Source organism: Ornithorhynchus anatinus, chromosome X2 (genome assembly GCF_004115215.2).
Source record: "Ornithorhynchus anatinus isolate Pmale09 chromosome X2, mOrnAna1.pri.v4, whole genome shotgun sequence".
NCBI classification, from domain to species: Eukaryota; Metazoa; Chordata; class Mammalia; order Monotremata; family Ornithorhynchidae; genus Ornithorhynchus; species Ornithorhynchus anatinus.
Window position 1 is genome coordinate 10392210 of NC_041750.1, and position 17085 is coordinate 10409294.

At 52.7% G+C, this 17085-nt stretch overlaps 1 protein-coding gene across 1 annotated transcript; it reads left to right on the forward strand.

Annotated features, from left to right (window-relative positions):
* The first annotated feature begins 1532 nt into the window (after positions 1–1532).
* On the forward strand, positions 1533–16654 carry STAP2 (signal transducing adaptor family member 2). Its single transcript, XM_029052504.1, has 14 exons — positions 1533–1671; positions 4612–4683; positions 5363–5497; positions 5729–5785; positions 6059–6159; positions 6627–6758; positions 6890–6959; positions 7094–7196; positions 7484–7567; positions 9219–9359; positions 10792–10824; positions 11570–11656; positions 16003–16095; positions 16274–16654. Exons 1-14 carry the CDS (start codon positions 1570–1572, stop codon positions 16330–16332), a joined length of 1269 nt encoding a protein of 422 aa, XP_028908337.1. The 5' UTR covers positions 1533–1569; the 3' UTR covers positions 16333–16654.
* Positions 16655–17085: the final 431 nt, after the last annotated feature.

The following is a 17085-nucleotide window of genomic DNA, read 5'->3' on the forward strand; positions in this document are numbered from 1 at the left end:
CCTCTGCATCGAACAAAAACTCCTTAGCATTGGCTTCAAAGCACTCGATCACCTCGCCCATTCTTACTTTCCTACTACAATCCAGACCGCACACTCGACTCCTCTAATGCTAATCTTTACGCTGTACCTTGATCTCATCTATCTCGCCCCTGACCTCTCGCCCGTGTCCTGCCTCTGGCCTGGAATGCCCTCCCTCTTCATACCCGACAGACGATTACTCTCCCCATCTTCAAAGCCTTATTAAAGGCACATCTCCTCCAAGAGATCTCCCTGACTAAACCCTCTTTTCCTTTTCTTCCACCCCCTCTTGCGGCGCCCTGATTTTCTCCCTGTAACCGTCCGCCCTCCCAACCCCACAGAACTTTTGTACATATCTATAATTTTATTTATTTATATTAATGTCTGTCTCCCCCTCTAGACTGTAAGCTCATTGTGGGCAGAGAATAAATCTGTTATATTGTTATATTGTACTCTCCCAAGCACTTAGTACCGAGCAAGCCCGTCAAATGGCAGGGACTGTCTCTATCTGTTGCCGACTTGTTCATCCCAAGCGCTTAGTACAGTGCTCTGCACATAGTAAGCGCTCAATAAATACTATTGAATAAGCACTCAATAAATACGATCGATTGACTGGCTGACACTCTAAACTTCAGGCCCTGGGGCAATCAGCCAGCTGCCCCAATAGCTTGGGTCCATTCTGCCTAGGCCAGGGTCCCTTCTGGAATGGGCCCCCTGCTTCCTCCAGAACTACTTAGGAGAGAGTTTTTGGATCCTTCCTACCTGGGCTTGACTAAGAGAGAGCAAAAGGCTGGAGAGAAATACAAAGAGCTTGAAGGGGTTGGGGAGGGCGGGGAGGTGGGTGTCTCTTTAGGGAATCGTCATCCTTTAGTGAATCCTGATCATGGAGGAAATGCACTGGAGAGTGTTCCAACCAAAGTCCCCTGCCCAGAGGCCAGGCTGAGGCCAGACTGGTTCTGGGGAGATCAGGATGGAGTCAGCGTGATTCAGAAAGGGAGGAGTTTAGGCTAGATGCCTCATGCTTTCTTCAGTTCTGATCCTCCCTGCCCTCTGAGGCTAGGGGGCAAAGGAGAGGGGGCAAAGGGCCTTTCGGAACAGTCCTCCAGGACCATTCTTCTCCTTTGTCGGATTTCAGGGGACTTTTCTGTTAAGGTTGCCAGCAGCTGCCCAGCCAGTGCTGCTCTGCAGAAGCGCAGGGAGAAGGAAGAGCATTTCTGACTCAGAGGGAGGGAGCCAGGGCAGGGATTCTTCCCCGCTGCCCTGGTTTTCAGTGACACGGGAGACAGTGAGGGCAGGACAGAGATGTCGATCTTTCCGTTCCCAGCGGAATGCAGGAGAAACAGGCTTCCCCTTTCAGCTAGTTGGGGCAGCAAGATTTCTCTCCGGTGCCCTCTGAGCCTTACTTGAGAAGTCACCCAATCAGGTGCAAGGGAGGGGCAAGGTGTGGGGGAAGGGAGAGGAAATTCCCAGAGCCTGTTTACCTGCTCTGCTTCCTGGTTGGAACCAACAACAGAACAGGGCTCTCCCTCATCTCCCCTTCCCTCCCCAGCCATGGCCTCGGCCCCAGGATACCCCAAAGGCTGGAAATCCAAATCCTCTCTCCCCTGCCATTACTATGAAGGCTACCTGGAGAAGAAGGGCCCCAAGGATCGGGTAAGCTGACACTCACTTCCTTCCTCCTCCAGGCAGACTCTTGGGGCTCATCCCCAAGCTGAAGAGGCCCCTGAGCTTCCCTGCTCCCACCTCGATGCCAGTGGGGGAAAAGCTCGGAGCTTTGGAGCTAGGAAAGATGCAGAGACCTGGGGAATCGCAATGACTGAGGCTGACGGGGAAGGGCGCCGGGCAGGCCGGGAGGGGATAGGTAAGCAGGATCGTGTTCATCAGGCTTATCCACCAACGACCCCAGGGGCACTGGGGCTGGGGGACCATTTGTTGGAGGCGGGACGCTCTCTCGGGGCAGCCAAGGGACAGTTGCTGAACTTAGGGACAGCCTCCAGAGAGACGGGGATCCTGCCAAAGGTAGAATCCTGGAATCCAGCAATCCAGGCCCCAGCTCTATTGACTGATAAGCAAAAATCCACCAGTCAGTCAGGCAGTCAGTCAATCGTAGTTATTGAATACTTACTGCGGGCAGACCACTGTACTAACGCTTGGGAGAGGACACCATAACAATAGAACAGACACATTCCCAGCCCACAACGAGCTTACAGTCTAGAAGGGGAGACAGACATTAATATAAATAAATAAAATTACAGATATGATGATGTTGATGATGATGATGATATTTGTTAAACGCTTACTATGTGCCAAGTGCTGTTCTAAGCTCTAGGGTAGATACAAGGTAATCAGGTTGTCCCACGTGGGGCTCACAGTCTTAATCCCCATTTTACAGATGAAGTGACTGAGGCACAGAGAAGTGAAGTATGTATATGTACAGATGTACATATGTAAGTGAAGATATGTACGTAAGTGCTGTGGGGCTGGGAGGGGAGAGGAATAAAGATAGCAAGTCAGGGTGATGCAGAAGGGAGTGGGAGAAAAGCAAAGGAGGGTTTAGGGAAGGCCTCTTGGAACAGATGTGTCTCCGATAAGGCTTTGAAGCATGTTAGAGTAGTTGTCTGTTCAGATATGAGGAGGGAAGGCGTTCCAGGCCAGAGGAAGGACGTGGGCAAGAGGTCAGTGGCGAGGTAGACGAGATCGAGGTACAGTGAGAAGGTGAGCATTAGAGGAGCCAAGTGTGAGGGTTGGGTTGTAGTAGGAGAGTAGCGAGGTGAGGTAGGAGGGGGCAAGGTGAGGGACTGCTTTAAAACCAATGTGAGGATTTTCTCTTTGATGCAGAGGTGGATGGGTAACCACTGGAGCTTCTTGAGTAGAGGGGAAACATGGCCTGAACGTTTTTGTAGAAAAATGAACTGGGCAGCAGAGTGAAGTATGGACAGGAGTGAGGAGAGACAGTACTTACTGGGTGGTCAGTAAGGAGGCTGATACAGTAATCAAGGGGAGATAAGATAAGTGATTGGATTAACACAGAAGCAGTTTGGAAGAAGAGAAGGCAAATTTTGGCGATGTTGTCGAACCAACGGGATTTAGCGATGGATTGAATATGTGGTTTGAGTGAGAAAGGAGTCAAGGATAACTCCAAGATTACGGGCTTGTGAGACAGGGAGGATGGTGGTGCTGTCTATGGTGAAGGGAAAGTCGGGGGAGGACGGGGTTTGGGTGGGAAGATAAGGCGTTCTGATTTGGACATGTTAAGTTTGAGGTGACAGTGGGACGCCCAAGTAGAGATGTCTTGAAGGCAGGAGGAAATGTGAGATTGAAGAAAGGGAGAGAAAGCTCGAGGCTGGAGATATAGATTTGGGGGAATCATCCACATAGAGGCGGTAGTTGAAGCTATGTGAGCGAATGAGTTCTCCAGAAGAAAGATGTCCGGTTCAGGGTCTTACTTGGAGGGCAGGATGATAACGACAAAGGCGGGAGACCGAGAGACATGATTTGGAACAGCGATTTTGTAGGAAATGACCCTCTCTTGATAGTGGCCCTCTCAATATCAACCGATCATATTTACCGAGCGCTTACTGGGTGCTGAGCACTGGACTAAGAGCTTGGAAGGGTAAAATACAACAGAGTTGGTAGACGTGTTCCCTGCCCATGAGGAGCTCACGGCCTAGAGGGAGAGACAGACATGAAAAAAAAGTACGGCTATGTACATAAGTGCTGTGGGGCTGAGGGTGGGGTGAGGGTGGAAGAAATCCAAGTTCAAGGGCGATGGAGAAGGGAGAGGAGTAGGGGAAATGAGGGCCTAGTGGGGGCAGGCCTAAGATAAGTCTTCGAAGGGGGGTAGAGTGATCCTCTGTCGGTCACGAAGCGGGAGGGAGTTCCAGGCCAGAGCCAGGACGTGGGAAAGGGGTCAGTGGCGAGAAAGATGAGACGGAGATACAGTGAGTAGGTTGGCATTAGAGGGGCAAAATGTGTGGGCTGGTTTGTAGTAGGAAGTCAGAGAGTTAAGATAGGAGGGGGTAAGGTGATTGAATGTTTGAAAGAGGATGGCAAGGAGTTTCTGTTCGATGTGGAGTTGGATGGGCAACCACTGGAGGTTCTTGAGGAGTGGGGAGACATGGACTAAACGATTATGTGGAAAAATGAACCGGGCAGCAAAGTGAAGTATGGACTGCAATGGGTAGAGACAGGAGGCAGGGAGGTCAGCATACTAATACCGTCATTACTCTTGGGACTATTGGCTTTTTTTTTTCAATGGTATTTTAATGGCACTTACTATGTACCAAGCATTGTACTAAGCGGTAAGGTGTACTCAAGAGAATCAGATTAGACACAGACCTTGTCCTAGATGGGACTCACAGTCTTAATCTTGCCTACCAATCTTGTAAGCTGGGGCAAAGGGGCCTATCCCTTACCCTCTGCAGCCCAGGTTGTCCTGGGACTTGATGTCTTCCCTAGGTTGGGCTTGGACCAGATTGGACTCTTGATTTGCTCTGGACTGGATCTGCCAAGTGAAAGTGGCATATAGATGTATTCAATGTGGAGCCAGAAGGCCCTGGTCTCCCTGGTTCACCTGCCTTATCCTTTCCTTAGGACTTTAAGAAGTTCTGGGCTGGGCTCCAGGGCCTCACACTGTATTTCTACAACAACATTCGGGACCCCCAGGTAAGCAGAGGGAGAAGCCCCTCCTTCCCGAATCCATCTCAGACTGTCCCTTTCCTGGTTTGAAGACTCCTGCCCCATTCAGCCTCCCTTCCTCTGCTGGACAGGGAAGAGGCCAACAGTAATTGCTAATCACCACGATACTTGTTACTCACTTACTCTGGGCCAAGCACTGTACTAAGTGCTGGGGTAGATACAAGATTACCTGGTGGGACCCAGTCCCTGTCCCCCGTGATGTTCAAGGTCTAAGTAGGAGGGGTAACAAGTAGTGACTCCCCATTTTACAGATGAGGAAACTGAGGCCCAGAGGAGTTAAGGGACTCGCCCAAAGTCACACAGCAGGCAAGAGGTGGAGCTGGGATTAGAACCCAGAAGCTGCTCCATGGATGCCTGGATGGAACGAACCCTCCCACTGGCCTCCCACTAGGTACTGGGGCTTGTTCTCTCTTCCAGAGACCCAAGCAAGGCAATCTGGGAGGTATTTTCTCGGTCTCTGTGCTCTAGCTGTCTGACGGTTGGGTTCCTGCCCCAGTTTCTGCCCTTCTTCTGAGCTGCGGGGACAGGAGGAAGAAGAGCAGGGAAGGGGACCCTTTGCTCGGGTTGACTGAAACTAGAGTCCTGCCTTCAAAGGGACCCCGAGAGGGCAGGGTCGGTGCTGGGACCTCTGTACTGTCTTCCACAGTATGTGGAGAAGGTGGATTTGGAGACGTTTGTGTCGCTGACAGACGACGCCCCAAGGACCGGGCTAGGGGGCAGTCCCAGGGACGGGGGAACCTGGCTATGCCTATCGCTCCGGAACCAGGAACTCCTACTCAAGGTACAGGCTCCGGGATTTCGGTGGATTGGGTCGGCTCGTGGGGGTGGAGGAGCACGGCCGTTGGATTGAAGGGAAAGGGATTGATCTCCCCGGTAGGGGAGGCGGTGGGGAGGGCGGTGGGTGTGTCTGAAGATGGGAGGGGCTCTGATGCCCTGGGCTGGGAGAAGGGTCAGATCGGGGCTCCGGTCCCCTCCCCCTGTGGCCTGGCTAGCGTGAAGCCTCTGGTTCCAGGTGGAGAGTTTGGAGGCGCGGGAGATGTGGAAGGGGTTCATCCTCACGGTGGTAGAGGTGAGTCCCTTTGGTATACTGCCCTTCTTCGGCCTTGCCGCAGGGGAAGTAGGAGAGATTGAGCATGAGGTGGCTGGGCCCTTTCAGAAGGGACAGACCGTGAGAGAAGAGGGGACTCGGCTGGCCCCTGCTCTAGTCTTGGGGGAGGGTCCGTCTGCCGTTGCCCCCGGAGTCCTCGGGACACCGCTCCCGCCGGCCAGAACAGAAGCAAGGGATCCCGGGGGCAGAGACGAGGCCAGTGTTCTGTCTCCAGCGTCACTTCTGCCTTTACAGATGAAGGTCCCTTCCGATCTGACCCTGCTGCCAGGGCACAAGTACATGATGGCGGAGGCCCTGGCCAAGGAGGAGGAACGCCGAGCCCACGAGATACCTCAGTGAGTCGACCCTCTGAAGCAGGGGTCCCGGAGCTCTCGGCCGAGGGTCCGGGGCGGGACCGGACTGTTTATATTCGTTCTGAGCTTGTCCCATCTGAGACATCTGGCTTCCGCTGGTCCCAACCACTCTGCATCTCACGACTCTCCCCAGAACCCGCACTTTGTTCCAACCTTGACCACAGGCTCAAGTCAGCCCATATCCTGTTCCCACCCTCCCCAGTGACCACAGCGACATGGTCAGTAGAGCCGAGGCTGCCGGAGAAGTGTAGGGGTGGAGAAGAGTGTCATGCGTAGAGGTGTAGCTCACCAGGCGTTCGTGTGTACGTGCGTATGAGAGAGAGAGACAGAGACAGACAGAGTTGGGGGTGGGGGTGGATGAGGAGCCAGTTCAGCCAGTAAGCTGGCTGAGAGGATGGATCTGGGGAGAGATGGGGGGAGGAGGCATCCTGATGCATCTTTCTCCTCAGCTGCTTCCTGAAGGTCAGCCGACTGGAGGCCCAGCTGCTCCTGGAGCGCTACCCCGAATGCGGGAATTTGCTCCTGAGGCCTGGGAGCGACAGGGCCGGCATCTCCGTCACCACCCGCCAGATGCTCAATGGGTACTTGGGAAGCGGAGAGGGGGTGAGACCCGGGAGGCATCCTTTTCCTGGGCCCTGCGGGGCATTACCCCGTCTCTTCCCCGTCCAGAGGCGTGGGGAGCAGACGGCTCAGCCGCAGGGTTTGATTGCAGGACCGAAGTTGTGCGGCACTACAAGGTGAAACAGGAGGGGCAACTGTACATCATTGATGTGGAGGAGCCGGTGAGCACCTTGTGGCCGACGACAGAGGCCCAGGCAGGGAGGGATCAGGGCGAGGGACCCAGCGGGAGAGACCCATCGAGGGTTCCCAGGAGGGAGAACCCAGGCCCTCTTCATCCCGCCTTCTTGCCCTCTAGTTCTCCTGCTCGTCTCTCTGGGCTGTAGTGAACTATTTTGTCTCCAACACCAAGAAAGCGCTGGTCCCATTCCAGATGGATGAAGACTATGAGAAGGTGATAGGTGGGTTTTACCAGGGCCAGTGGTGGCTGCCAACGCATCCCGTCGTGGTATGTAGGGCAGATAGGTCAGGACCTGGGGGCTTAGAAGCTTGGGTGCTAGAAACCTCCACTCAAACTAAGGAGGTCATTTCATCCACCCCCCTGCCTTTGGGCCCACTGCCTTTGGGCCCACTCCTGCAGTTCAGGAGGACACGTGTGATGGAGCGTGGGGTCCAGCAGACACCCATCCCCATCTGACTGGCCGCCCGACTCCCGCGAGCCTCTCCTAGCCTCACATCTCTGTTTCAGGGTTTGTGGAGTCCAACAAAGAGAATGGAGAGAGTAGCTGGACCGCCTCCAAGTCCTTCCCACCTCCAGCTGCCTCTAGCCCAGGTGATGCCCCCCGGCCCAGTGTTCCCTCCCCGACAGAGCTGGCCTGGCCCAGAAGAAGGGCATAGAAACAAAGGATAGAACCAACACAAGTAGCAGTCAAACAAACGATACATAGAGAAGCAGCGTGGCTCAGTGGAAAGAGCATGGGCTTTGGAGTCAGGGGTCATGAGTTCGAATCCCAGCTCTGCCACTTGTCAGCTGTGTGACTGTGGGCAAGTCACTTAACTTCTCTGTGCCTCAGTTACCTCATCTGTAAAATGGGGATTAAGACTGTGAGCCCCACGTGGCACAACCTGATTCCCCTGTGTCTACCCCAGCGCTTAGAACAGTGCTCTGCACATAGTAAGCGCTTAACAAATACCAACATTATTATTATTATTATTATGGCAAATGACAGACACCCAAACATACGGGAAGCAGCATGGCCTGGTGGCAAGAGCAAGGGCTTGGGAGTCAGAGATTGTGGGTTCTGATCCTGATCCGCCACTTGTCCGCTGTGTGACCTCGGGCTAGTCACTTTACTTCTCTGTGCCTCAGTTACCTCATCTGTAAAATGGGAATTAAGAGTGCGAGCCTCACATGGGACAGGGACTGTGTCTGAGCTGATTCACCTTGTATCTACCCAGCGCTTAGAACGGTGCTTGGCACATAGTAAGGACTTAACAGGTACCATAATTATTATTAATTATTATTATTATACTGAGGCACAGACACAGATGCACCCAGATACTGGCGGTAAGTCCAGGGGCAGGGCAAACTCTATGTGGCCCCCTCAACCTTGGGCAATAAACTGGTGACTGAGGGGAGCCCGAAGCCCCCAGGAGCTCCTGGGATGAGTAGCCTGGGGCTGGGCCCACGCTCATCGGAAACTACCTCAGGGTTTTGCAAGTCTTGAGAGTCCTGGTCTCTTGGAAGCCACCCGGCTGACATTCTTGGAGGAAGGGGGCCTACCCCCAGGCCAAGGCATGGACTTTCAATAAAAGCTGGTCTTCTTAGTAATGATAATAATAATAATAACTGTGGTATTTGGTCAGCAGTTACCATTGTCAAGAGCTGTCCTAAGCACTGGGGTAGATATAAGGCAATCGGGTGGGCCACAATCCCTGTCCCACATGGGGCTCACAGTCTTAATCCCCATTTTACAGATGAGGTAACTGAGGCACAGAGAAGTGAAGCGACTTGCCCAAGGTCACACAGCGGACAAGTGGTGGAGCCAGGATTAGAACCCACATCCTCTGACTCCCAGACCCATGGCCCCGGGCTCCCGGGACAACTGCCCTCCGAGGAGTTAATAATAATACCTGTGGAATCTGTTAAGCGCTTACTATGTGCCAAGCACTGTACTAAGCACTGGGGTAGATACAAGTCTACATAGGAGGGAGAACAGGTATTGAATCCTCATTTTGCAAATGAGGGAACTGAGGCACAGAGAAGTGAGGTGACTTACCCAAGGTCACACGGCAGACAGGTGGTGCTTCCAGGATTAGAACCCAGATCCGCCAACTCCCAGGCCCGTGCTCTTTCCGCTAGGCCACCGCACTCCTCCTGGGCAGTTTGCTGCTGCTGTCACTGCGGCTACTGCTTCTGCTGCCAGTCTCTTGAGCCATCTCCCTTCATCCTTTGCCCTTCCTGGTTCCTTCACTCATTACAGTGGCTGCTAAACAACCCCTGAAGCTTCCCAGCCTGGACAAAAATCCCTTGAAGCCCCCCACGACAGGTCCCATGCCACCCTCTGAAGAGAACTACGTGATCCCCATCAGCGAGCCCCATACCCAATATGTCAATGAAGAGGGTAAGAAGCATCCTTCTCCTCCCCGTGGGTCCCTGGAATTGGGTGGGGTGGGGGGGTGGGGGTGAAAGTAGCACATCAGTCAGGAAGTCCTGGCTAATATGGTATGGAAGGCCCTCCTGGAGCAATTTAAATCCTTTCCCCTGCCCAGCTGAGTTGGGCTAAGGGTGCTCAGTGAAAACTAGTTCAGGACCATCAACCGATAGGGCTGCCTTTCCCCAAGTCGCACTTGGGAACATACAGTAGAAATAAAAGACACCACATCTGCCCTCGAGGACTTTACAATCTAACCGGGGGAAACAAGGAGAGGTGGAAGAATAAGGGCATAGAAACAAATGATAAAACCAACACAAGTAACAATTCAACAAACGATATAATAGGTCACAAATGAACGGAGCTATACATGACTGCCGAGAGGAGGACATTACCAGAAAGGTAGGGAGCTAGTTAAGGAAGGCTTCCCAGAGGAGGTGGCTTTTGGGAAGGACTTTGGAGGTGGAGGAGGCACATGGTTCGGCAGACTCGACAGGGGAGGAAGTTTTTTGCAGAGAGAAGAATGTCCAAATAGTTTGGAGATGGGCGGGTTGCGAGCAAAGCATAGTTAGAAGGTGATTATCTCGTACTTAGTCCTGGGCTTGGCGCGTAGAATGGAGAGGATGAGCTGGGGGAGAGAGGAAGAGACCAGCTTGGCAGGGAGCCGACAGCTGGTGGAGGAGCCTCGAAGCTGATGATCGACAGAAAGCGGGAGCCGTTGGAGATTTTGGAGGAGGAGAGTGATATGTTCTGAGACTCCAGGCCCGGCTGATGCCCGGTCCGGAGGTGATGTGAACTTGAACCAGTGTAGCACTTGAAAGAGGGGAGATGAAGAAGCAGATGGGTGAACTAAAGAGGAAGGCCGGGTAGAAATTCCTGTTTCACTGCCCACATTTGGTTTAAAATGATGTCGAGCTTCTAGGACGGGGAGAACGGGGGAGGGTTGGTGCTGGAAGCGGCGTGGCTTAGTCGGTAGACCATGGGCCGGGAAGTCAGAAGGACCTGGGTTCTAATCCCGGCTCTGCCATTTTTCTGCTGAGTGACCTTGGGCAAATCACTTAACTCCTCTGTGCCCCAGTTCCCTCATCTGTAAAAAGGGAATTCAATACCAGTTCTCCTTCCTTTGAGACTGAAAGCCCCATGTGGGACTACTATATATTGTACTACCCCAAGTGCTTAGTACAGTGCTCTGCACACAGGTAAGCGCTCAAGTTTGATTGATTGATTGATTGAATGAGTGGACAAAAGCAAGCCCAGGTTATAATGGAAAGTGAGAGGTAACCTACATCTCTCCTGTTTTCTCTGTCTCTCTGAATCTCTCTTCTTATCTCTTTCTATTCTTCTGCCTTTACCCTTCTATCCCTCGTCCTGTTTTGGGCTCTCACGCTCTACCACCTCACAGAAGTTGCTGAATTCCACCGATCGAAGCCTAGTGGTGAGTGAGAACTGGCAGCTGGCCCAGGACAAGGGGGAGACACTGTGGGGCAGAGAGAATGCCTAGGGGAGGAGACGGACCAAATTCTCATCTTGGCTTCCCTGGTCATTCTGGGCTTGAAAAAGTAGGGGAATGACAGCCGGGATGCCAGTTGCCTACTCTAACTAGATGAGAGGCCTGAATGTCTAGACCATTTCCCTTGTGGAGAACCAGTCTAGTAGAAAAGCACAGACCTGAGCCCTAATCCCAACTCCACAATTTTCCTGCTGTGGGACCTTGGACATATCCCTTAACTTGTCTGTGCCTCAGTTTCTTCATCTGTAAAATGGGAATTCAATACCTGTTCTTTCTTCCCCTTAGGCTGTGAGCCCAGCGCGGGACAGGGACTGTGTCCAATCTGATCTGTATCTACCACAGGGCTGGACACATAGTAAGAAGCAGCATGGCCTAATGGAAAGAGCCCGGGCCTGGGACTCAGAGGACCTGGGTCCTAATCCCGGCTCTGCCGCTTGTCTGCTGTGTGACCTCGGGCAAGTTATTCAACTTCTCTGGCCTCAGTTACTTCATATGGAAAATGGGGATTAAGACCTTGAGCTCCATGGAGAACATGGACTGTGTCCAACCCGATTCGCTTGTATCTATCCCAGCGCTTAGTCCGGTGTCTGGCACATAGTAAGCGCTTAACAAACACCACTTTAAAAAGTGCTTAACCAATACTGCAATTCTTGTTATATTTGTGCGACAGGGCTGCCCCCGAACCGGCCCAATGGTGTGAGAACCAAGTGGGCAGCGAAGACCCAGGAGAAGGAGCCTCCCCCACTGACCAGAACAGGTACGGTCCTCACAGTGCCAGTGCTCAGTCAGGGCCTCCACCCTTCCACCCCTCAACCGTGGGCAACATCATCCAAGCATCCACACACCCACTCAGTCCCAGATCACCCACTGCCTTCTTGAAACTTTGCTGGTCCCCAGGATTCAGCCTCCCTACACTCTCTAAAATTATTCTTCACTTCCTCCAAGTGTCTTCTTACCATCGTTGGTGACTGATTGTTAGGTTGGATGGACCATTGCCCATCCATCATTCACCCGTCGACTCTCAAAGATCCCCCTGATTGGGTGTGTTTCTTCTCACCCACCTCGAAGGACCTGCCATCAGTCCTGCAATTGATCACCACCCCAGACTAAGCTGTAACCGCTCCAGACAAGTTCTCTTAAAACCTCTTAAAGCTCTCTTAAATGTTCCCTCAAATCCCTCTCTCTAATCACCCCATCCATGTCCTTTCCCACCGCCACCTCATACTCCCCTCCCCACCCCTCGTGTCATCCCCTCCTCCCTCCCTCCTCAGTCCCGCAGCCTCAGCCTGATGCGGCCTGTGGAACCCCTGCTCCATCACGGGAAAGCTTCCCTTTATCCCTGACCTGTTCCTGACCCAGTTACTGCTCCTCTTTGCCACTGAAACCCGGCTATCCCCAGCTGACACGGTCTCTCTAGAGGGGACCTCATCTTCTCCCACTCCCCAAGACTCACTGAGAAAGGGGGAGGAGTCGGCTTCCTTCTCGCCCCCCCCCCCCCAGTTCCGCTGTCCGTCCCAAGACTTTCCCATCACTTCTGACAATACCACATCCTCCATATCTTTCAGTTCAGTATCAGACAGATCTAAGCAAGAGAAGTCCAGCCTTCCCGGCAGGAGGCTACACCATCACCGTGAGCATTAGCAGGGACCAATCTCATACAGGGATAGGGACTGCTGAGGCTGAAGTCTTGGTGTGAAAATTCCATTTCTCCCCGTCCCCCCCACGCTACCCCCCTAAAAAAAGCCTTTCCTCCGTTGGGGTGGGAAGGGTCTTGCCTCATGGTAGGCCCAGTTTCTAGCACCAGAACAGTGCTAAATTGGTCCTGGAATGGAGACAAAACTGAGAGCAGGCTAGAGGTTTGCACATCCCTTCTGATATTTCCACTGCTGTTTTAGAACTGCTTTATTGCCAGAGATTGGGGGTTGCTGGAAGTGAGGAGTTTAAGGACTAAATGGGGGAGGGGATGGTGGGCCATCCTAAGGGACTCACTAGCACATACAACCTGTGGAGCACACTGATTAATGTAAGTGGCCTATAAATACTTTAGAGTTTAAAATCTTTTCCTAAATTTTAGCTAGATAGTATAGTTCTGAAAATCTGAGGCTGCTTGGTAAAGCTGTAGTTCCACCCCAGTGTCATAGATTAACAAGAAGATGTGCTGGGTCTGACAGCTTGGCTCCAAGAGCATTCTGCACATTGGATAGGTAGTGGGCCAAAGGATAAAAGCAGAAAAATGCGACCACACTGGTCACTTCAGTGATGGAAAAATGGAATGAAAACCTTGATTCTCTAAAGGAAAATGAATCCATCAATCAGTGGTACTTATCGAATGCTTACTTTGGGCAGAGGCTTGTATTAAGTGCTTGTGAGACAGCATTCAGGATTAAAATGAATATTAATCTAAATGAATATTTTAGGTATAATAATCCAAATTCCCTTGGGCCTATAGTTCTGGTAGCTGAAAGACCGGACTGTACCCAAACTAAAATCAGACGGTGGTCAAGTAGATTTTTTAAAAAACAATAAAAATAGAATTCGCAGGACCAGGACTATGTTTCAGATACATTACTAGGTGGGAAAGCTGGAGAATTGTTTGGAGCATATGAAAAAACTTCTGGAAAAAAATCATGCCAAACACCTTGCAGTTGATCGGTAAAAATTGGGGATGATGGAGCAGCACCTGGAAGATGAGTGTGAGGGAGCTACTGAAAGTGTTCTGGGTCAAATACAGGATTCAGAACTTCGATAAAGGTAGGGAATCAAGGGCCTCTGTTTATTCCTCACCAACCTATTCTCACCAAGTCCAGGTTAAGGGTACAGGTGGGTGGGCAACAGGTTACCCAGGGCTGGACTGAGAAGTCCTGGTAGGAGATTTGAGAGCAGAGTTGCGTTTGAGGAATGTTAGTTCCTTTACTTCCAAAAGGCCATTCTCCTACCTGGTTTTGAGTGGCTCCTTGACTCAGAGCCCAAGCGGTGCAGTGAAAGTCAAGAGCCACACAGTCTGACGTGGCTACTACGGCCCCGTGGGATTTTCAGGCCGAGCCCTGGGGTCTGTAGAGAGTCAGGGCTCAGAGCTATGGCTCCATCTCACCACGGGAATCCAGCCCTGCCCCTGACCAGGATCCCGGCAGAAACAAGGATGAGGAAGTGATGAGCGGAGCCAGGACGCAGACTGCCCGCGGGAGGAGTCAGGCCTCAGGAGCCAGGATGGGTGTGAACGGGGCAGCGGGGTCTGGGGCCACAGCCTCCTTCAGGAGTGAGAATGGGGAGTGGGGATTAGAGCTGAGGCCGAGGCGGCTACAGAAGAAGCCGGGACCCAGGTTTGGGTGAGGCCGGAGAGCCAGGGCCTGGATATCGAGCCAAGTTCTGGGGGCCAAGTCTCTTTCAGGAGTGAGAGTTGGAGGTGGGGATTAGAGTCGTGGCCTAGCCAGCAACAGAGGCATCTAGGTCCCAGGTTTGGGTAGGCTGGAAGCAGAGATTAGAGCTAGACCTGGATTGTCCAGATGTCGAGCCGAGTCCTAGGACTTCAACAAGAATGAAAGCAGGCTCTTGGTCACCCTTAGAGGAACCAAGTGGAAGGAGCTGGAGCAAAGTCCCACACCAGTAGAGAGGCCATTTGTCCGGTTTAATATTGGTGGACAGTCTGGTTCAGCTAGTCTGACCCCTGTCTGTCAGACTGTGAGCTCACTGTGGGCAGGGAATGTGTCTTTTTTTTGGTGTATTGGACTCTCCCAAGTGCTTAGTACAGTGCTCTGCACACAGTAAGCGCTCAATAAATACGATTGCCTGACCGACTCTCTGCCGATTAGACTGTAAGCCCGTCAAATGGCAGGGACTGTCTCTATCTGTTGCTGACTTGTTCATTCCAAGTGCTTAGTACAGTGCTCTGCACATAGTAAGCGCTCAATAAATACTATTGAATGAATGAATGAATGAATGCCTCCTGACCCTCCCCATCCAGTCAATTCTTCACTCTGCTGCCCAGATGGTTTAAAAAAAAAAAAAGTTCAGTCCACAACTCCCCATTCCTCAAAACCTCTATTCGTTGTCCATCAACCTCTGCCTCTGACAGAAACTCCTTACCACCGGCTTTAAGGCACTCAGCCAACTTTCCCTCTCCTATCTTATCTCATTGATTTCCTACTCCGACCTGGGCCCCACCCTTCGCCCCTCTAACGCCAACCTACTCACTGTACCTTGATCCCATCTGTCTCACCGCCGACTCCCTGCCCACATCCTTCCTCTGGAACTCCCTTCCCCTTCATATCCAACAGGCCATCATTCTCCCCTAAAATCACAACTCTTTGAAGAGGTCTTCCCAGACTACCCTGTCGTTTCTCCACCTTATTCACCCTCCCTTCTGCATCGCCTATGCATTTGGGTACGTACCTCTTAGGCACTTTGATACTCCCCCTGCCCACAGCCCTTATGAACATATCCTGATACTCTGCCATTTCCCCTAGCTGTAATTTATTTTGGTGTCTGTCTTCCCCCGTAGACTGTAAGCTCCTTGTGGGCAGGTATCATACTCTCCCAAGTGCTAGTACAGTACTCTGCAGACAAAAAGTGCCCAGTAAATACCAACTGATCGACTGTTCTGACTCAGTGTTGGTACCGCCCATGTTCTTGGGCACGAGCTTATGATAATGGCCTTCCAAGCTCTCTGCTGGGCCCATTCTACCTGACTGCCCTCCTGTCTGGCTATGCTGTAGCCCACATTTTCTGTCCCAGTCAAACCTGCTTTCTTAGGCACCCTTCCCCTGCCTCTGAGCCTTTGCCCGATCTGTGGCTTCGCATGGATGCATCTCCCTGCTCCTCTCAATTGAAGGTATTTATTGAGCACTTACTGTGTGCCCAGCACTTATCTGCCCAGTCTCTGTCCCCTCTTTTAAATCACCGCCCGTGGCCACCTTCTCCACTCATTCGTCATCCCAGAAGCACAGTCTTCCCCTTAATATATTCCCAGAAGTACGGCCCTCCCTCTTAGAGTGCAAGCTCTCTGAAGGTGGGCCAAGGCCTCTTCTCTAGCATGGCTCCCAACCTCCTCGTCCAGCGCTCTGCATCATGGGTCTGTGCCAAACCCATTACCGACTCTCTCCTCAGAGCCGAAAGGCCTCCTCTCCTCTGTCACCCCGAAGAAATCTGGATTTAGCTCTTCACACCCCAAATTCCTGGCTTCCATGGGCATCTGCACTGGTAAGGAGGGGAAAGACGGGTTGGTGATGTGGACAGAGGATGGTGGGGGAGGGCATCTCACATGGGAGAAAGCAGGTTGGGGGGGTGCTGGGCCTCTTGCTGCCCCCTACCCCAAAGAACCCAAGGAATATGAACTCTGCCCTCATCTTAGCCTCTCTCCTCCCTTTGGGATTGGCAGAAATGTCAGAGGAACTGGAGCGGAAGCTGCAGCTGCGCAGAGCGACCCTGGACGAGTGACCTGCACCGACGCAGCCCGCCCCCAGACACTGCTACAGACAGCCTGAGGCTAAGGCCTCTCCCGCTGCCCCGCCCCCCACCCCCCAGTACCTACCAGGTCCGCCAGACCCAGGCCCTTGAACAGGGCACGGGGCCCAGCAAATAAGGACCTCCCTGCCCCGTTCCCAGCACCCTGAACCCAGGGGATGCCAAGTAGACCTGGAGCCCGTGTGGCGGGGACACAACCCAGGGGCCAGAGAAGGGCACGAGCCAAATCTCTGCCTTCAGTCTGCACCCCTCAGCCCCCAACACTCCCCTCGGGTATTAAAAGGGTTCATTCTCAGCAGCAGTGTCATGATAGTCCCCTTCCCTCTCAACCCCTGTCCTGACAGCTGTTGTCCCAGCTGCTCCTAGAGTAACCACAGGCCAAATCCTTATTTCTCTCTTCCCCTTCGTTCTGCTGCTCTAGCCTAGGGAGCTGGGCATGAGATACCCAGCACACCCCTCTCCGCATCCCCAATGGGGGAGGCCAAAGTGGAGCCGGAGGAGGTTGGGGGACGAGGGGGGCGTCTAGTCCCCGGTTCGCCAGGGAGGGTGGGACCCTATTGGCCGCATGCAAAGTGGGAAGGCCTGAAATTCAGGGAGAGGGGATGGCAGAGATTGAGTGAACTCTGTGGCCCCAATTTGGCTTTGGCTTCCCCTTCTGTTTAAGGGGCGATGGCATATTAGCTCCCTTAGTCTCGTGGGATGCCAAGGAGGATGGGCTGAAGTCAC